We start from the raw sequence: 20,789 nt of genomic DNA, 5'->3' as shown, positions 1-20,789 counted from the left end.
GTGGCAGTTGGTGGTTGTGGGACAGGATTTTTGGAATATAGACACACAGTATATTTTAGAGGAAGATTCATCTTTAAAGTGCTACAGTAACTAATTTAGCAGGTAACCAGATAGGATCAAGGGAACTCTTCCAATTGTATCTCAGCACCAATCCAGCCTCTAAAATATATGAGGTTCTCAACAGCCCCAATACCCATTCCCACCCCAGAGACACCCCCAGGCATGCCACGGTTCAAAACAGCTCCCACTGAAACACTAACAAGGTACAATGGTTTGATTTTAAAAATTCTGATTTATTCAAGAAAAAAAAAAAAGGCTTCCTCTTTCAATGCATGTCCAAGGAACAAAACACATGTAACTGGCTCTTCATTTAAACATGAACAACATTTCCCATCTCTGGCCATGTAAAATAGCCTGAAGGCAGCAAGTCAGACTACAGCGTCCCCCGATAGAGTCCCTTATTCCCCACAGAAGGATAATCCCTCAGCAAGAACAAGCTAGGGGTGTGTGATTTGATCAGCGACTGAAAATACATCAAAAACAAATCTTGAGAGAGTAAATTTCAGTTCTCGTATTCAAGACAGCGAGGGGCTGATAGCGCCAGCTGGAGCCAGGCGAATGCTGCACAAGCTTTGCATGCACAGCTCTGCCAACGGCCATCAATCCCGACCTGCAGCATCCCCCACAGTTCCAGTCGTGAGCCCCTGTGCAGTGAGTACCACTTGATACAAAGCCTCCACACATTTGGCTTCCGCGCAAACATCCACTGGGGACTTGGATGAGATCTATCAAATTCATTTAACTGGCAACCAGCTCTGGATCTGGACTAGGACGTTAGTTGCACTGAGCCCAAGCCTGGATCACTAACTTTTACCTTACTGATGACAGTTAAAATGAACATCAGTCAGAAACCACGCTTATTTCTAGTACACTTACAAGAACATGTCTGTATGGAATAGCTGCACATGCAAAAGAGAAGGCTTGTTACTCTGAGCCAGTAAGGCAGCAGGTCAGTAATAGTGCACTCGCAATAACTGACTGGACAATTAAATCTACAATCGGTTGCTTGGTCCAATGGAAAGAATCCATTTTGGACAGAACACATGATCATCACCTCTCTTTCTTCCTACTGTTTATGTAGTGGAAGATCATCCTGCCACGGTGATCTAGTAGGTGGGTAGCTTTTCATTTTAACACAGCAAAATAAAGGTCATTAAAAAAATCCACAACCCAAAGCACTAAATGTGAATTTAGTGAGACTGAAAGTGCCCAACTGGCACCCACGGAGTCTGAGGTCCCCTCTTTAGCCCCAAAACAACTACAGTAAAGGTAGTCACAGCATGGGCTTCACATCCCCCCAGCAACGTGCCTCTAATCCGGAGCAAGTGAGATTCTCTAGGGGGAAGGTGGGGAAGAGGAGTTCTGCCTCCATAGCTTATTCAATCCTTGGTCTTTTTGTCGAGGCTCCCACTGAGTGACAGTGGCCATGGTGGTTGTCATGTGGGCACCTGTTTGCCAGGAACTGAGCTGAGACCAGAAACCACAAGTTCAGCTCATGCAAGTCACCGGCATAAGGAGTCTTTTTTTTTTTTTTGGCAGTTCAAGCTGAGTCTTTACTCCAGAACCTTTGCTGGGAGGCCTTACGGTGACGTTAGACTCTCTGGAGCCTGCTCAGTCTGTCCTGGCATGCACAGCAGCCCCCCCTCCCCAAAAAACCCTTTCCTTCTGCAGCCCTGAAAATGTGGGCTGCCTCCCACTACATAAGTGGGGGTTCACCCGGTTGGCTCTCTCCAATCCAGATCAGCCAATGGTCTGTTTAGATGTTTTTAAATTGTGTTTCTTTAATAAAACAGCCATCTAGAAAGGAGAGATCTGATTTGTGGATGGAGGTTCCAACAATGCAGGATTTGGTATAAGTGGCAGGGGAGGGACTAGCTGGCTAACTGAACCATATAAAAGCACCATCCCCTTTGGAGCCGCTAAGTTACACCGCCTACCCCCCATTTCCAGGGGGAAGGGAGCATGTTTAATACATGATACATTGTATTTCTCCAGTAACTGAAGGTTCCCAAGGCCTGTGGGTATCTGCTCTAACCACACACCCTACCATGCTTTCCCTCTGACCAGTATAACTATGCAGCTCGAAACATAGTCCTGCCCAGTATAACTATGCCCTGTATCCTGCATTGTGGTTCCAGGGGGATGGGTACCACTCTAATCCCTCCCTGCCTCCATGCAGTCTCGTTGTTAGTATCAGGAAAGCCCTACAGTGCATGCACCCAATGGATGTTCTCTGCTGGACCCTCCGTATGCCAATAGCTATGGAGAGCTTTCCCACGGGGGGTTGTATCCAGGATCTGCGTCCAGTCCCTTCTCAGGATTCAATCCAGTCCTTGTCCGATACACCACAGAAAAAAGGAAAACAAAAACCATTAAACAAATTAAAGGTGACCCGCCCGGGGGCTGCTGAGGGAGTAGGACACTCTGCTTCCAGCCGCGGCATCTCCCGCCAGCAGGGGTCTCAGCAACAAGGCAGCACTATAACTCCGACTGCGAGCGCGAGATGCGGGGCCCCTTGCGGATCTCCTTCCGTTTCTCTTCTTTCTTTCTCCGTTTCTCCTCCTCTCGCAGGGCCTTCTGGAACGTGTCTGCACTGGGGAAAAACTGAAAGCGCAAGGAGGAGCTCAGCTCCTCAGGCTGCACAGGTGGAGACAGGAAAAGCAATCCCAGTGCCTCAGCGGTCTCGGGAAGCCTTACAGTATTAATTCATTAAGCCTTTTAATCCGTAAAGAGGGGAGAGTCTCCACTCCCTTCTGCCAGTTGTAGCCTTACTGATGTCAGTGGAGAAAGCAGGTGATCCAAAGCCCATGGACAGACTCCTGATGACTCCCATGGGCTTTAGATCAGACGCTAAGCAAGAGGCAAATCAGGCCCAATTCATTCTGTGAGGCAGGTACGACTGCCCCCATCTTACCAATAGGGACATTCAGGAATAGAGAGATTAAGCAATTTGCCCAATGCACTCCCATAAGATCAGCGTCCCAACTTTCCTAGCCACGCTGACCGCGGAAGGGGCCCCCAACTCTGAGGCTATGGTGGAGCCAAATGTGGACCATCAGAGAGAAGGGAGAGAGGTGGGTTTGTGAGGGCAGCAGGGCCTGTAGGCAGCAGGGATGGCTCCTTGCCTTACTGCCACGAGATCATTCTCTGCCAAATGCTATGGAGAGTTTTCCACGGAGGGACGGTGTTGAAAGACCAGGACTCAGCAGTCAAACTGGACACAGCACCAGGCTCCGGGAAGAGCTGTGTCCGACAGGACAGACAGGCCCGAACGCAGCCCTTTGAGGGCAAACGGCAGAGTGCATGGACCTGCCTTTCCCATACTGCCGTCCATCTCACGCATTCAGCAGCAAAAGGAATTCACTCTCTGGAGCTGGAGCATTGAGAGCCTGTAGGGAGGAGTCGCTGGCACTGCTCCATGGGTTGGGAGGGAGGAGAAGGGAAGGGCAGGATCAGACTGCTCATCAAATGGTGCCACCATCATGGACAACACAAATGGCTTGGCGTAAGCTTAGAATCCTCCCCCACCCCAGGCATCAACAGCCCCAAACATTTGGCCTTTCCATTCCCAAACCAGCTGCCTTCAGCACGGGATAAAGGTGGAGGAGGAAACGTGCACAGGGACTGACTCGTAGCTTTGCTATCTTACCTCGGAATGGTCGGTTTTAAAGGGATTCCGGTAACCCGGAGACTTCTCACTAATTCCCAGCTCCTGAGCCATCTGTGGATTAAAAGAAAGTCAGTACTAGAGAGCAGCATCTCTCACCCTACTGCTCCATGCCTTGCCCTACCTCTCTTATTCCTCCCTCTCCCCCAACGCCATCTCTCCCCCTCTCGACTCACTTCTCTCCCCATTTCTCTAGTCCAATAACCGCAGTCATCTCCCCCTCCATTTGGCCTGTCCCCTAGCTCCAGGGGGGCTGGCCATGCCGGGAGTCAAGATGATTAAGCGCAGAGCCATACCAGTCCGAGCACTTGGGAGTGGGGTCCCTGATCGAACACGCCCGTCTGGTTGCAGAAGCTGATGCCCCAGCGGACCAGGTTGTTCCAGTTGGAGTTGCGGTCAAAGTAATGGTGGACGATTTTGGGGAAGCGCAGAACCACGTCTCCAAAGAAAGCCGTGTTCTCCACCACGTGGGAATAGGCTAGGGAGCAGAGTCACAGGGACAGTCAGCAGAGGGTCTTGCTTCACTGCCCACTTCCTACTGCATGTAAGCCAGCAGAGATCGCCTTCCAGCCAAGAAACTCTCAGCGTGGCCCCTACTTGCGTGGCCTGGCCAGGGGGAAAGCCCTCCTCTCAAGTTGCCAGAAAGATTCCATGGCAGTCCCAGTTTAAGTGGTGACATGCAGGATGTGCCCTCAAACACAGCAAGCCTGGGTGACTGGAGGTTTCTAATGGTCTACGTCTGCTCCAGTCAGACATCCCAACGAGTGGGCACTCCGGCTGGGTCTGGCTCAGCAGGGTGCTAATAAGCACAGCACAAGACTGCGCACTTTCCTACTGACAGAGACGAGGGATGGAAGAGCCCCAACAGGCAAGATCTTCTCTGCCCTCCTCAGACCTGGCCAATGCAGGATTATTCCTTACGCTACCAACTCCAGGGGCCTCGTCTAGTCTAGTTTTAAATAACTCAAGTGACGTGGCCTCCAGCACTCGTTCCCCTTGGGAGAGTGCTCTCCTGTATAATAGACCTAGGTGTTAGCAAATGGGTTTTTATACTCAGCCCAACTTTTCTCTTGGTTAATTTCTTGCTTTTAAGTCAGAGTTATAAACCCCGTTGGTTCATTTTCTCTCTTGCTTGCTATTTACAGCCTACAGGTACTATAGAAGGTTTGCATAGTCCCCCCCACTCCCTTTGCCATCATTTAGCCAAATTCTTAGACAATTTAGTCATCCCACAGGGCTGAATTCATCCCTCAGATACCAATCTGTGCATCTCTCTCTGGGTGGGAGTTGTCTGATGGTCTTTGTTTCCCGCATAAGTCAACCCTCCAGCCATCACAGATACTGGCCCATAGGCTGGGGACAGGGTAAAATACAACTCTCCCTAGCCTCCATCCTTGGAGTGATTTTCTCTTCCGAAACCATTACTGGCCAGCAACTGCTTAAAGAGAGGGTAATTGACAGAGGTTCTTGTGTTCCTCTACAATGTAAGGGCTCTCAGTGCTCATGCTTCAGGTCATAAACTAATCATTGGCTGGGGTCAGGAAGAAATTTCTTCCTCCACGTTCTGTATAGCATTGCACAAAGAGTTGCATTATGGGAGGTTTTACACCTCCCTCTGAAGCATTCAGCATTGAAGACAGGATACCAGACGAGGTGGTCCAATCAATTGTTTTGGTCTCCAGTGTCCTCCCTTTTCAGCACACTGGACAGAACCCCAAGTGCTTACTTTTCATCAGCCATGCAGAAGAAACACCCAGATTCTGTTCTGCTTCACAGATCACTGGCAGAGTTCCCTGGCTCCATTCCCATCCTAGGGTCTTCTAGATGCTGGCAACAACAATGCAGGAAGCAGGACAAAGAGCCAAGTCGATGAGAAAGGGTTCCGAACGTGGACTGACCAGGGAGGCGGTAATGGTTTCATAGATTTTTAAGGCCAGCAGGGACCATTAGATCATCTAGTCAAACCTCCTGCACAACACAGGCCATCGAATTTCCCTCATTACCCCTGCACTGAGCCCATTTGAAATGGCAAATGAGAGGGAGAGAGAAGTATGAAAGAGCATTGGAAGCGGAAACTGGGACTAAAAAGAGAGGAAGTCCTACCATCCTTTAGCTTCTCATCCTGAGGGAAGGGCCCATCTGGAGGCACATCCGCGGCTATAAGGACCGCCCGGGAGTCCTCCAGCACCTGAACATTCAGAAAATGAACTCAGTGAATCCATCTGCTTCCCAGATCTCATCTTTCTCCTGCCTGCCCCAGGCATCCTGCCAGCTCCAGCCTCGTCTCACACCCCCTCCTCCTTTTTGCTGCTACAGCAGCTCGGTGGTGCAGTCTGCCCCAACTCTCCCACCCTGTTTTAAAACATAGCCCTGCGCTCTTATGCCCATAGTGACCTTGGGTCCAGTTCCCAACCCCACTGCTCACTCTTATCAACCCCCTTCTTCTCCTCCCCCCATTGTCATGTTCCCATGGTGGTGCTCTGGGCTGGGACACACCCTCAGGAACATGGGATAAAGGTAAGTTGTACTGTGAGCCTTCCCTGCTCAGCCATTGGTGGGAGGGCTCCCAAAGAGCACCCAGCAGCACCCAAAGCCCTGGAGGAGGGATGGGGGCGGGAGTTAGTGGGTGACGCTCACTTTGAAGAGTCCCTTGAGCATGATGTCGATGATTTTATATTGTTGGTTCACATCATTGAGCTCAATCAGGTTCTTCAGTGCGTTCATCTGGTCCTTGCGCTTCACCTCAAATAGCTTCTTATCTGCAGCTCTGTCAAGGATCATGCCCACTGCCCAGACTTCACTGCTGGACCAGGTCCTGCCTCCTGATGGCACTGCAGCATCCAACATTGGGGCCTCTGAGGTTATGTCTACACTGCATCTGGCTGGGATCGAGCCTCCCAGCCCGGGCGCACACACTTGTGTTGGCAGGGCTCGCGTTATTGTCCTCAAAATAGCTGGGCAGAACCTCCCCGTCCCCCTAGGCTCGAGAGCCTGAGCTGCAACATCACCCTAGCATCTACGCAGCTATGTTTAGTGCACTAGCATGAGCCCTGCCAGCACACATTTGTGGACCTGGGATGGGAGGTTTGCTCCCAAAGGTAGTGTAGATACACCCTTAGAAACCCCTCACCCTGAAGTCTCCACAGACAGGCCACCTCCCTCTTTCCCAGAGCTGGGCTCGGCCCCAAGATCTCATTTTACGGGCTTGTAACAGTTTTTCCCCTCCCACAACTCCAAACTCAAACATTTCCAGCTGAGATGCACTGACCCATGCAGTGCTCCAGAAGAGAGACCACCCAGGCCAGTACAACCAATCAGTTATGGGGCCTCCCTGGTGTCTGAGTGCAGGGTGTAAGTGACTGAGCCTATCCGCTCCAGCGGTTCATAGATGGGAAACAGGAGCAGGCTTTTAACAACCCTGCAACACAGACATCTGCCAACAGTCCCCTTGGGGCATTTAATAAATACTAAGCACTTATATCGAGCTTAACATTTACAACCCACACTGGCAGTCTGGGAACAGCCACTCTGAACTCATGTCAATTCCCAACCTCTCCTGTTATACACTGGGAGGCTTTGAGCATCCTGCAATGCCAATCTGATTAACCCTTCACCAGGGGAGGCTGGCACAGATAGGAAGGATTCATGTCAGCTGCGGATGCCCAGTAAGAATGATAAACACAGAAGAGACATAGACCAGGCTGAGTGAAACCATGTACAAAGCAGCCCCTCGCCAATAGCAGGAGTGTCAGGCAATCACGGTGAGATAGCCCCATGCATTCTTAGTGTAACTTGATTAAAGTTTTAAGCTAAAAGTCACTTCAACTAGGCAACTATTTTTACTGGTTCCTTGAGGGTTCACTTAAAGGACAGCACTCCAGATTGTCACACTCCAGTGTGATTCCCCCAAGTTACGAAGAGAGAAGTAAAGTCCAGGTCCTCAGCTGGTGTATGCTGGCATAGCTCCAGGGAAGTCAATGGAGCAGCACCAAGCTACACCAATGCATGATCTGGCTGAAAAGTTCAGTCACTTTCCCAGCTGAAGAAGCCATCGATCACGACTGCGTGGTGCATGCTGATTGGTACCCGGCTGATCTCTACGACCTGGAAGGAATAGAACTTTTTGGCTTTGATCCCAGACATTTGGGAGATTTTGGATTATTTTTGGAGAATGCATATGGACTAAGACAGGACAAACCCTGATGATTCCTGCAAGAATCTCACTGAGGAATTTGGAAGCAGGGAGAGAAAGCGTATTACAGGTCACTCTGCTTTTCTTCCTGGGGGCACAGGACAGGTCACCACACTGTGGCTCAAACCCTTGCCTAGAATACAATCTGTACCTACTCCATGCCAAGCTGAGAATCTGCCTCTATGCTCACCAATGATAAAAGAATGAAGCGAAATGGGTCTTATATAAGCAAACTACGGAGCCTAGATAAATCCTCCCTACAGAAGAGCAAAGATGTGCCAGCTCAGCAGTTCTGATGCTATCACATAATCAGAGAAAACAGAGTCAGAAAGGAGCCAGAAGGTCATGAAGTTCTTCACCTATCGCCTGGCTAACACAGGATTGGTCTTTGCAATTCCTTTTCTCAGTCCAGCTCTATCTGACTCAGTTAATGGCGTTCCCATCATTGCCCCTGGGGACTGCTCCCCAGTGTGTTAGATCTCACTGTGAGGAAACAGTTCCCAATATTCTGTCTGCATTTTCCTTAGTTCACTTTTACGTCATTGTCCGTAATTATAACCCTGAGGCCCACTCAATAACTCCTCTCCCTCTTCAGTGTTTAATCCTTCTAATACCTGTCAACTGCTCTTGCAGTTCTTCCCCGGCCCGCCCTCACTCACAGCCCAAGTGCAGGCCTGGAGAGAAGGATACAGATTTCCAACCCAGAGTCTATGCTCTGTTTCTCTGGGTCTGAAGAGCTGCCCCTGGACAACATCAGCGTGAAGACAAAGGTGCAGACCCGGAACAGATCCATGTTTGAAGTCCTGGATCAGAACAAAACAACAACAAAGACTTCATGAGCTGGATAAGATGTACAAACCGCCCCACACATCCCAGCGCCACATGCCACACAACCCTTTGACATCCAGGGCCAAAGAGCATCCCCAGGACAGACGCCAGGGGTTCTCGTTGAAGAGGCTCCTTTCCAAACAGTCTTCTATCCATTTCCCTGTCGTCTCCCCACTGCACAACAGGTGCATTAATAGGGGGAGGCAGGGCTGCCACTTCCTCTTATATTTCATCCAATAGTCACTGGCAGAAGCAGGATGGTGGCCAAGATCCATCAGGAGCCTAAGACTGCCCAGCACAAGAGACAGGGATATCAGACTAGATGGGACCAGACTCTGACCCCCTTCAGCAAATCCGATTATTCCCACTGAAGTCTGAACTCAGTTCAACCTACTCTTCAAACTTGCCTTTAGCAACCATATTCTATGCTACTGCCTAAAATCACTCTCTTACAAACTTCTTCCGAACTTCCAGCCCAAACAGTTCTATATTTCACTGCAGGCTCACTCCCGTTCCTGCCTTGGCATTAGCTCCTTGGGGGTATTATCTATGCAGTCCTGTTAGGATCCTCCCCACTTCATCGCCTGAGCAGGGCTGGGGGGTAGGGAGGCACAACCAACAATTATAATTCAAAGCAGGGGGGACTCAGCTCAAAAAGTTTGAAAACTGCTCAGGGTGCAGGGAGAGGGGTAGCTAGGAGCTGTGTGCAGCGAGGGGTAGCTCAGAGAGCAGTACAGCTCAGAGCTGTGTGGAGGCGGGGGGTAGCTAGGAGCTGTGGCGCAGCGAGGGAGGGTGCAGGGAGAGGGGTAGCTAGGAGCTGTGTGCAGGCGGGGGGTAGCTAGGAGCTGTGTGCAGGCGGGGGGTAGCTCAGAGAGCGGGGTAGCTAGGAGCTGTGTGCAGGCGGGGGGTAGCTAGGAGCTGTGCGCAGGCGGGGGGTAGCTCAGAGAGCAGTACAGCTCAGAGCTGTGTGCAGGCGGGGGGTAGCTAGGAGCTGTGTGCAGCGAGGGAGGGTGCAGGGAGAGGGGTAGCTGGAGCTGTGTGCAGGCAGGGGGTAGCTAGGAGCTGTGCGCAGGCAGGGGGTAGCTAGGAGCTGTGCGCAGGCGGGGGGTAGCTCAGAGAGCAGTACAGCTCAGAGCTGTGTGCAGGCGGGGGGTAGCTAGGAGCTGTGTGCAGCGAGGGAGGGTGCAGGGAGAGGGGTAGCTAGGAGCTGTGTGCAGGCGGGGGGTAGCTAGGAGCTGTGTGCAGGCGGGGGGTAGCTCAGAGAGCGGGGTAGCTAGGAGCTGTGTGCAGGCGGGGGGTAGCTAGGAGCTGTGCGCAGGCGGGGGGTAGCTAGGAGCTGTGCGCAGCGAGGGAGGGTGCAGGGAGAGGGGTAGCGGGAGCTGTGTGCTGGGGCGGGCACGCTTTGTTGCAGTTGCTGCTCCCCGAGGGCTCTGCTGGCCCTGGAGCCAGGACCCCCACCCAGGCGGGTCTTACCAGCAGCCCAAGAAGTCAAAGGGGGCTGGGAGCCGAGGAGCAGCCACAACTCAGGTGACCAGCAGCAGCAAGAGATGGGGAATGCTGCAGCTTCCCGCTCCGTGGCACCAGCCAAAGCAGCAGCTGCCCCGCACTACCCAACTCAAGCCTCCAACGTGGCCAGGGGACAGAGAGTAGGGGGACTGCAGGAGAGGAGATGTGTGTGTGTAGGGGACGGGGGGACGGACACTGCCGCACTCTGGATAAGTTTGGAGTGGGGGGTGACGCCCCCCAAGACACACCCCCCTTGCAACTCTGCCCATGGTCTTCCGGCTTCAGCCCTACAGGGAGTGCCATGGCTCCTGGCTTCAGCCCCGTGGGGGGCGCCGGGACTTGTGGCTTTAGCCCTTCAGGGGGTGCTGGGGCTCAGTTTAAGACCTGCAGCTCCTGGCTTCAGCCCTGTGGGGGATGCTGGGGCTCATGGCTCCGGGCTTCCTCCCCGCGGCTCCCGGGTTTAGCCTCACAGGGGGCAACAGGACTCCAGGCTTCAGCCATGGCCCCTGCAGCCCCTCTGAAAACAACTTGCGGATGAGCAGGGGGCCACAGACCCCTGGTTGAGAACCACTGCACTAGTGTATGTGATAAGTAAAGACAGGCACTGTAGGAGCTGCGTAACAGAACTTGTTCTGCCTGGGGGATCCAGTCCTTGAACAAGAAAAGAGAACGCCACCATATCAGGTAGAAGTGGTCCTGCCTGGAGTGCCAGATTTACAGTAATCCCTCAGGTGGTGAATGAGAGAGACATCAAGGAGGGTCAGAGAGGTCCACATATAAGTCAGCAAGAGCCTTCTCTCCAGGCACAGATTTCTTGGCACATATCAGGATAGCTAAGGCATACAAAGAAAAACAGTCCCTGGTTATTCAGGTGCTGGGATTGAGAGCACTCTCAAGAGTGTATTCTGCTTACCCAAGGGAAAAGAACACGGGTAGGAACATTACTTTTTATTGCAATGTAACAAACACTGCAAGTCAATTCTTTCTGAATAGGTAATTTATCCAACTGAGACGGGGGATCTGCACTGGTAGCTGCAAATCCCAGAACATGAATCATTAGGTAAACCTCTCTCCCTTAGGAGTCGGAGTCCCACCACACCAGACTACCAGGTTTAGAGACGCTGAGTGCTGCATGAGGGAGAGTTACAGAGCCGACAAACTGAAGGCTGCAATCAAATACAGGCTTTTTGCTATATTTCCGAGACCTCTATGGCCAAGGGCAGCACTTGCAGGAGTTAAAGTATCAATGTGATCACATCAAGTATTATAAAATGTAAGGTGCTTTCTCCACAAATCCTGAGAATGTCCTGGGCCCTCTCCAATTTAGGAGCTGAGCAAAGGCTGCAAGGAGATATGTTCTGGTCTCAGTGAAAAGTAGATGTACTGCTTTAGGCACAATACTGCGCAACACTCAACAAAGAGGCTAGTCCTTGTGAAAAATTTACAATGGAGATCATAGAATGTCAGGGTTGGAAGGGACCTCAGGAGGTCATCTAGTCCAACCCCCTGCTCAAAGCAGGACCAATCCCCAATTTTTGCCCCATATCCCTAAATGGCCCCCTCAAGGATTGAACTCACAACCCTGGGTTTAGCAGGCCAATGCTCAAACCACTGAGCTATGGGCTCAAACAGAGCGTTTGCAGAGCCTCCTGCAAATGAGAGCAAGGGCCAAAGCAGAGCTGGGATAAGTAGACGCAACTTCCACCAAGCCAGAGGCAGCTGCTCAGTCTCTGATTCTCCTTAAAGGTTTTGGATTGGAGGAAAAGGAACAGCCTGTGGACTGAAAGATCATCAGCTGTCATTGGGATCCAGACACCCGTTTGTGTGCAACTCTGTATGTGTCCTTAGCCAACATCCTTGTCTGGTCCCATGTGATGCTACAACCATAAGGAGCAGACTGACCACGGCTGAGATGTCAGAGAGATCTGGGGGGAAAAGGTCTGTGGCAGCTGGAGTCAGCTAGTCAGTCCATTAGGAGCTCCCGGCCCAGACAGTACAGGGAACGACCAGGCTGCCAGCAGCTCTCTGGAAAGGGGATGGGAAGAATTCCTGCCTGGAACTACTCTGTTCTGCTGCCCAACGTGGCTCTGCTGCGCCCTCCTCCTCCTGCTGCTGAGAAGTCTTGGGCAGAGCCTGTGGTGACTGTTTCCTCACAAGGGTCTCCAAAACCACAGACTCCTTTTACGTGGGGCAGAGTCCGAAGAGGCACTGGCTGGCTGAAGGGAGGACAGGGAAGGAGAGAGTGTGCAGCAGCCCCCTCTGGGGCAGGGGAGAGCCATCTGTGCTGAACCAACAGCACTGCCGGGGAGAGATGTAAGCAGATGCAGACATAGGTAACAGAGGAGTTGATGGGGACTGGGAGCAACTCATCAGCTGAGGGGAGAAACAACGCGGGGGAGAGAAGCAGGGAGCCAGAGGCCGAATTGCCCAGCCTCATCACACTGGTCCGGTGAAATAGGAGGCTGCTATGACATTCACGGACCCGGGGCTGAACTTGTCTACATGCCCTCAGCCCCAGGTCGGCTAACAAGCCTGCCAACAGCTGCACTGAGACATGGCTACATTTCATAGCAGGGACCAGCCTGCAGAGAAGCTGACGAAAGCTGGAGCTGCTCACTGCCCTTAACAAGAGTGTGAGCAGTGCTGCCATTGCCAGCAGGCCTTCTTGCTCCTGAACACTCCCAATGGACTTCTGACCTTTAACCCTACTACGTAAAGAATTGTTGTTTAAAGAACACCAGTCCCATAAGTTTGATGGCTTAAGTCTTTGCGTTTCCAGCCTAATAAACCCCATTAAATCTGTCTGAGTGACATATGCACACGTGTCTGTTCTATGCTGGGGAATTTACCGCCCCCCCAATTCTAACAGGTTCTAAAATTGGCTCACTAAATCCGTGTTAAAAGTGGCCAGTTTCACAAAGCTGAAAACTTTGTCATGAGCCAAATCAGCTGAGAGGAAGAATTTAAATCAGAAAAATATGAATGATAATTGGGAATTGTTTAAGTATACTTTACTAGATGCCCAAAAAGCCACAACTGAGGAAGAAGGCCGTATTAGTTTAAAAATCGACCTAGTTTAGAGGGGAAGCAAAGGCAGCTATAAAAAATTTAAAAAATAAGAGATCACAAATGGAAGAAAAAGGAAGTTGAATAGTAATTAATATAAATCAAAAGCTAAAAATTGTAGAAAATTGATAAGGGAAGCAAGGAGAACTCTATGTAGAGTTCAGTACAATAAGGAGTTTTTAAAGTATATTAGGAACAAAAAGAATCCTAATAATGCTATTGGTCCATTCCTAGATAGAACTGGTAGAATTATCAATAACACTACAGAAAAGGCAGAAGTCTTCAATAAATATTTCTGTTCTGTATTTGGGAAAAAAAAGCAGATGATATAATCTCACCATGGTGATAACACTCTTTCCTTTCCACTAGTATCTCAGGAGGATGTTAAACAGCAGGTATTAAAGTTAAACTTTTTTATATCAGCAGGTCTGGATAACTTGCATCCAACAGTTTTAAAAGAGCTGGCTGAGGACCTCACTGGACTGTTAATGTTGATTTTTCCAATAAGGCTTGGAATACTGGGGAAGTTTCAGAAGACTGAAAGAAAGCTAATGTGCCAATATTTTAAAAGGGTAAACAGGATGACCCAAGTAAGGTCTTTCTGACATCGATCCAGGCAAGATAGTGGAGCAGCTGATTCAGGACTCAAAGAATTAAAGGAGGGCAATATTATTAATGACAATCAACACAGATTTATGGAAAATATGTCCTGTCAAACAAACTTGATATATTTTTTGATGAGATTACAAGTTTGGTTGATAAAGGTTCAAATAGTGTTGATATAATATACTTAGACTTTTATAAAGTTTTTGACTTGATACCGTGTGGCATTCTAAAGAAAAACTAGAACAATATAAAATTAACATGGCAAACATTCAATGGATTAAAATCTGGATAATTAATGAGTCTCAAAATATAACTGTAAATGGGGAATCATCAATGAGAAGGTGTGTTTCTAGTAGGGTTTTGCAGAGATCAGTTCTTGGCTCTATGCTATTTAACATTTGTATAAGTGACCTGCAAGAAAACATAAAATCATCACTGACAAATTTGCAGATAACACAAAAATCGAGGGAGTGGTGAATAATGAAGAGGACAGGTCACTGATACAGAGCAATCTGGATTGCTTGGTAAACTGGCCACAAGCAAACAATAAGTATTTTTATATGGCTAAATGTAAATGTACACATCTAGAAACAAAGAATGTAGGCTATAGCGACATGATGGGGACTTTATCCTAGGAAGCAGTGACTCTGAAAAAGTTTTGGGGATCATGGTGGATAATCAACTGGGTATCACCTCCCAGTATGATGCAGTGGCCAAAAGAGGTAATGCGATCCCAGGATGCATAAACGGGAATCTCGATTTGGAGTAGAATACTGTGTACAGTTTTGGTGTTCACAATTCAAGAAGGATGTTGATAAATTGGAGAGGGTTCTGAGAAGAGCTACGAGAATTGTTAAAGGATTAGAAAACATCTTATATAGTGATAGACTCACTCACAGATAGACTCAATCTATTTATCTTAAGAAAGAGAAGGTTAAGGGATGACTTAAGTGCCATCTATAAGTACCTACATGGGGAAAAAATATTTAATAACAGGCTCTTCTGTCTAACAGAGAAAAGTATAACACAATCCAATGGCTGGAAGCTGAAGTGAGACAAATTCAGGCTGTAAATAAGCTGTAAATTTTTAACAGTGAGAGTAATTAACCATTGGAACAATCTACCAAGATGTGACGGGATAGACCAGGCTGGAGGCCTCATGGTCTTGCCACACTCATCCCAGGTCCTCGAAGCAGGCTAGAGTGCCTGCAGGGGAAGCAGCCAATCAGGGCCCAGGAGGGTCCTATAAAAAGGAGCTACAGAGCAGCCACAGACAGAGTAGTTCCTGGCTAGAGTTGGAGGAGTGTGGATGGCTGAGGGAACTACAGCACAATGGACAGCCCAGTGCTAGTAGGGTCCGGGGAAGCAAGGAAGAGCTCCTGGCTGGCTACTGGTCCTGAGCTTAGAAATGCTCTGAGCTAAGGGTAAGGCATGGGTGAAGGCTGCCCACCCCCTCCCCCTCCACAGACCACTGGGGAAGGGCCTACAATTGGATATCAGTAAACCACCAGAAGGGGACTGAACTCTCAGGAGGCCCAGCTGAAGATTAGGGACAAAACAGACTAAGAAGGCAAAACCATTACTTCCAGGGAGGTAGCCCTGGGGGTATGGCCTACCCAGAGCTGGGATTGGTTTAAAAAATGTGGATACAGCCAACCAGAGGGGGTGCTCATGACAGGTAGGTGCTGACCCCATTACACAAGGGTTGTGATGGAGTCTTCACCACTGGTCATCTTAAATCAAGATTTTATGCTTTTCTAAAAAATCTGCTCTAGAAATTGTTTTGGAGAATTTTTATGGCCTGTCTTATACATGAGGTCAGACTAGATGATCACCATGGTCCCTTCTGGCCTTGGAATCTATGGAGCTGTATTGTAGACCAGGCTCCAGGTGATCTGGACCATTTGTACTGAGCCACTATCTTCAGCAGGCTCTGAAAATGGTTTAGGCCACCTGTAGCATGATTCACCCTGCAGTTCCAAGGGGCTTTAAAATCACATTAGCTGACCTGCGTTTCAAGACGGTTAGAATTCTGTGGACACGTTTCCCACCCAGACCAGGCCACTGGTTTACAGGGCTTGGGGTGGAAATTTTCAGGTGATGCTCCTTTGTGTTTTGTCTAGGGAAAAAAACTCCCCTTGGAAGCTGGAATCCCTGCCTCAGTCTTCACCATCTTAGGGATCAGATGAGAGGGAGAAATTTGAAATACACATTCCCCACCTCCCACTGAAACAATCTTTGCTGAAGCAGAGCTGTTGCCGCAGCCTCAGGCAGAGAGAAGGTTGGGAAGCAAAGGCCTGTGATGTGGCAGATGGGAAGCAGTTGCCACGAATATTCTCTGCCAGCTCTGTCCAGCAGAAAATCCATTTGTCTGAACTGGACGCTTGAATCTCCCAATTTAGATTGTGTTTAAAAAGCCAGTATGAATAGTCTGGCTTTGTGAATGGTTACCATTTTCAATTCAATTGGGGGGGGGAGGGCAGTAAACTTTAAATATTCTCCTGCAGTAACTCAAAATCTAGAGCATCTGGCTAGTGCATGAGAAAAAAGTCTGTAATCTACCTACATCTTCCAGACTTCTTGTCACCTTGGTATCTGAGCTCCTCACAAGCAGTTAGGGATTTATTCTCACAACAACCCCAGGAGGTAGAGATGTATCATTATCTCCATTTGAATTTAAAACACGCACACACACACAGAGAACTGGGCAGAGAAATTAAGTCACTCGCCCCAGGTCTACAGAGAGTCTGTGGCAAAGCAGTGCCTGGAATCGTCAGAAGTCTCTGGCTAGCTCTCTGCTTTAACCACAAGCCTCTTTAGCTAAATGGATCCATTTAGGTGCCTCGTCCGAGCTGAACGAAATGTAAAAAACAAACAGCATCAGTGGTGGAAACAACAAGATATTCCCACTTCTTTACACCTGAACAGCATAAGAGAGCAGGGGGTTGGACTAGATGATCTCCTGAGGTCCCTTCCAACCCTGATATTCTATGATTATTAGTAATGCAGGTATGAAATATTTAAATACAATTACCTCAGTGATCCCTTAAAAATGCAGATTAGATAGATTAAATATTCTGGAGCAGATCATCACATGGTGTTAATTGGCATCACTCCTATTGAAGTCACTGGAGCCACAATGATTTACACCAGCTACGGATCCGATCCCAGCATAATTAATTGTGTTCACTTGAGGGAAATCAGCAGCACCTTAAAAGGCTCATGTGTGGTACGGTTGAACCATAGAGCTTCCCTTTAAGCACTGCGGGATCCAGTCTTTATCACACAGGGTGGTAATAGTGTGGAAATTGGATTAGCTCTCATTGCCCCAGCAGCATTCTGAAAAACCCAACCGTCTGATTGTCATCCACACATCAATTACAGAACAGCAAGCATCACACAAGTAGGACATAATTCTGTCACAATGCAAGCTGTGAAAAATCATAGAATATCAGGGTTGGAAGGGACCTCAGGAGGTCATTTAGTCCAACCCCCTGCTCAAAGCAGGGCCAATCCCCAATGTTTGCCCCAGATCCCTAAATGTCCCCCTCAATGATTGAACTCACAACCCTGGGTTTAGCAGGCCAATGCTCAAACCACTGAGCTATCCCTCCCTTTCTCCCTCTCATCTTGAAAGGTATCTCTGTCCTTTTTAGGGACTGCTTTTTATTGACTAGAACAAGAGCATAAGAGCAGAGGGGGAGGAGGGGAATGAGACCATGATGTGAAATAGGAGAGAGTGCCTTTAGGGAATGCGCATACTCCCTGTAATTGTTGTCCAGCACATAGATGATATGAGGATAGGTGCCCTGTGTGGGTGTGAAGGAGAGATTCAACTACAGAAAATTTCAGTGTTTGACAGCAACAGAGCCTTTTATAAAAGTGACATGCTTCCAACACTGGAAAAAGGGGAAAGAAAATTACCTCTCCTAAGCATGTCAGAGGGATTATCTATTGGGATACATCGAAGAGTAACTGCAGGAAAGATCAAAGTGATTTACAGACATGAATTAAAGCATCACAAACAATCCATGTGAATTCCACCTTTCTATGGAGCATTCAGCAGAGATCATCTGTTGGAGTTGGGGGATGGGGGAGGGCGGGGGGGGAAGGAGATCTGGTGGCCTTTGGTCCCTCAAGTCTTTTTCTTTCACTACTCTACTCCTGAGAGATACCCAGAAGCAGACCTTCAGAGGCGGGTGTATGAGGTCAGAAACAAGCTTCCTCCTTTGTAATAATGCAAAGTCAGAGGCATTATGGAGAGTTTAAGCCTTCCTCTGAAACATCTAGATTTGGCCGCTATCAGAGACACAGGATAATAGATCAGCAAGGTCATTGGGCTGATCCAATATCACAATCTTTTCCATAGTTATAAATAGGACACCATTTTTTGTACACAACATATCAGACTAACATCTAGTCAGAAAATTACCCTCTTAGGCAGAAACAAAACTGTACCAGGTACGGGCCAGACTGCTCAATTAAGTATTGTGAGCAAGGAACTGAAGAACAATGGGGATCTAGGCAGTGCTTAATTTGCACCAGGGCTGAGCTCCAGTGCCTCTAGGCTTGGCAGTTCATAGACCTGGCACCTCTGGGTTTGCCCTGTCAGTTATGAAAGTAAAAAAATTTCTTGAGCCTTGGCACCTAATTGCTTGAGTCAGAAACCTCTTTCATTTCAAAATTAAGCACTAGGTCTATGCCTAGCTCTGCCTACGACTCATGGCCTGCAGGACCTTGGGTGGGAGGGGGGGAAGAGGCAAGGGGGCACTCAATTTACCTGTGCTGCAGTTTACCTAGCTGTAAAATGGGTATAACAACATAGCTGCCACACTGGGTACTGTGAGGCTGGTTTATGAAGCACTCTGAGATACTTCAATGAAAGATGCTCGAAGCGACATAGAGAAGACCATCTAGCCCAGTTATTTGCTTACATTTGAATAGCTTGATCCCAAAATAGTTCCCTGCACACCACACTTCCTCTTGCATTATCTAGTTTAGTGGGGGGGGGGGGTATTGCCTTGTGGCCAGCCTGAGTTCGGCTAGCACCACTCGCCAGCCATCCACCCCCTCCTCTCCTTTAACCCCCTCCGTGCCTAGCCATGAAGCACAAGCCAGGGATGACCCACCACGGGAACTTGCGGTGGGTGCCCCCTGCAAGGAACAGGTGGCTTGTGAAGCAGGCGATTTCTGTCGGAGAAGCGCGGCGGGGCTGGCGCAGGAGAGCGGGCGACGGCGGAAAGCCACGTTCCCGCCTCGCCTCCCCGCCCCTGCCCACGAGAGCGCAACGAGCCCCCCCGGGGCTGGTGCCGCTGCGCCCTGCGGGGCCGGCCGCGGGGCCGCGCCGGCCTCTCGCCCCGCCCCGCCCCGGCCGGTGCTGAGCAGCCGGCCCCGCGCCCGGCACGTGCGGGCAGCGCTCAGCCCCGCGCTCCCCCGGGACCGGGCTCCGCCGCGATCGCACCTGCCGCCGCCGCCGGGGAGGCTCCAGCCTGCGGGGCCGCCGCCGCCGCTCACTGGCACCGGGCTGCCATGCCGCCGCCGCCGCGCTTCTTCTGCCGCCCCCGGGGGCGGGCTGTGCGGAGACCGGTCCAGCATGCACCGCTCGGCGATGTCACTTCCTGAGCCCGCCGCCGCCGCCGGCGCCGGCCCCGGGAGCCGGGTCGGTGCGGGCCCCGCGGGCTGCGCCGGCCCCCGCTGTCTCTGCACCGCTTGGGCCGAGCAGAACGTGAGCCCAGCCGCCGCCTGGGCTTCAGCCTGGGGGCCACGCCGGCCGCGGGATCCGGGCCGCGCTTGGGCGTCGCGCACACCCAGAGACGGGCCAGATCTCCCGCTTTGAAAAGGATCATCCGGATTATAGGGGCTTTGGTTTATACAGGATCGGTGCTTCATGTGTAATGAAAGCGGGGCTGGGGCTCAAGCAAGTTTTTTACTTTCATACCTGACTGGGCAAACCCAGAGGTGCTTGGGCCCTGAGCTGCAAAGCCTAGAGGTGCCAGGGCTGCCCCAGCACAAATTAAGCCCTGTGTAGGACCCGATTACCCTCCCCTCCCGATTTTTCATACTTGTTGTCTGCTCACCCTAGCACACACATACACGGTAATCTCACCAACACAAACGTGCGATAGGATGCCAGCGCAGCAAGGGCTGCATTTCCGGGGCAGAGGAGTATTTGCTGTATATTCAAAGGTTTCAGAGTAACAGCCGTGTTAGTCTGTATTCACAAAAAGAAAAGGAGGACTTGCGGCACCTTAGAGACTAACCAATTGATTTGAGCATAAGCTTTCGTGAGCTGCAGCTCACTTCATCGGATGCATGTAGCTCACGAAAGCTTATGCTCAAATAAATTGGTTAGTCTCTAAGGTGCCACAAGTACTCCTTTTCTTTTTTTGTATATTCAAACTCTAAAATCTTTTGGATCCTTCAGGCTGAAAGACCCTGGAAATGTAAAGTGATGACTATGAGGGTTTTTTAAAAACAAAATGTCTTTGAACCATACAGAACATGGAGTGGAAATGGATCAAAAATAAATGATGAAAATGAAAAGAAAGCCTTCAAAATAAAATGTGTAGATTTAAAGTGTTAAATACACACAGGCAAAAGTCTAACTCAGGCCAGGGCTTGCATATGTGCCTTTGCTCATTCCAGTCTTCCCACTGAGGTCAATAAGACTGCTCATATGGATAAAGTTGGGTCACTTCACCTGCATAAACGTTTGCAGGAGTAAGTCCTTAAAGTGTGAATGCCTGCAGCCATAGCACCAAGTGCTGTGATCCATCGGCTAAGCAGGGCCAGTACTTAGATGGGAGACCTCAAAAAAAACACCATCCACCATGGGGCAATTGTCTGTATTTCCCACTGTTGCAT

The 20,789-nt window shown here is 49.8% G+C and overlaps 1 protein-coding gene across 3 annotated transcripts; it reads right to left on the bottom strand.

Moving 5' to 3' along the window:
• Positions 1-272: 272 nt before the first annotated feature.
• CCDC134 (coiled-coil domain containing 134) lies at positions 273-19,829 on the bottom strand. 3 transcript variants are annotated; one of them, XM_084648273.1, is made up of 7 exons: positions 19,387-19,829; positions 8,610-8,722; positions 6,365-6,486; positions 5,831-5,915; positions 4,024-4,205; positions 3,710-3,781; positions 273-2,664 (listed from the first exon to the last, which is right to left on the bottom strand). In XM_084648273.1, exons 1-7 carry the CDS (start codon positions 19,812-19,814, stop codon positions 2,539-2,541), a joined length of 1,128 nt encoding a protein of 375 aa, XP_084504399.1. In that variant the 5' UTR covers positions 19,815-19,829; the 3' UTR covers positions 273-2,538. The 3 variants fall into 3 exon arrangements, with proteins under 3 accessions (XP_084504399.1, XP_084504400.1, XP_084504401.1); XM_084648274.1 differs by having other exon boundaries at positions 273-2,392; XM_084648275.1 differs by lacking the exon at positions 19,387-19,829 and adding an exon at positions 19,022-19,157.
• Between the last annotated feature and the right edge of the window lie 960 nt (positions 19,830-20,789).

This window comes from Lepidochelys olivacea, assembly GCF_965140295.1.
Source record: "Lepidochelys olivacea isolate rLepOli2 genome assembly, chromosome: 1".
NCBI classification, from domain to species: domain Eukaryota; kingdom Metazoa; phylum Chordata; order Testudines; family Cheloniidae; genus Lepidochelys; species Lepidochelys olivacea.
Note: the sequence above shows the minus strand (reverse complement) of the source record. Positions and strands in the feature narration are given on the sequence as shown.

Bases quoted from the DNA above. Each gene is read 5' to 3' on its own strand.
- CCDC134 (XM_084648273.1), bottom strand. From the start codon at position 19,814: ATGAAGCACCGATCCTGTATAAACCAAAGCCCCTATAATCCGGATGAT. The intron at 8,723-19,386 runs GTGCGATCGCGG...GTTCTGATCCAG, and splicing joins CTCCCCGGCGGCGGCGGCAG to GACTTCAAACATGGATCTGT. The intron at 4,206-5,830 runs GTAGGACTTCCT...TCTGCTCCCTAG, and splicing joins GGATGAGAAGCTAAAGGATG to CCTATTCCCACGTGGTGGAG.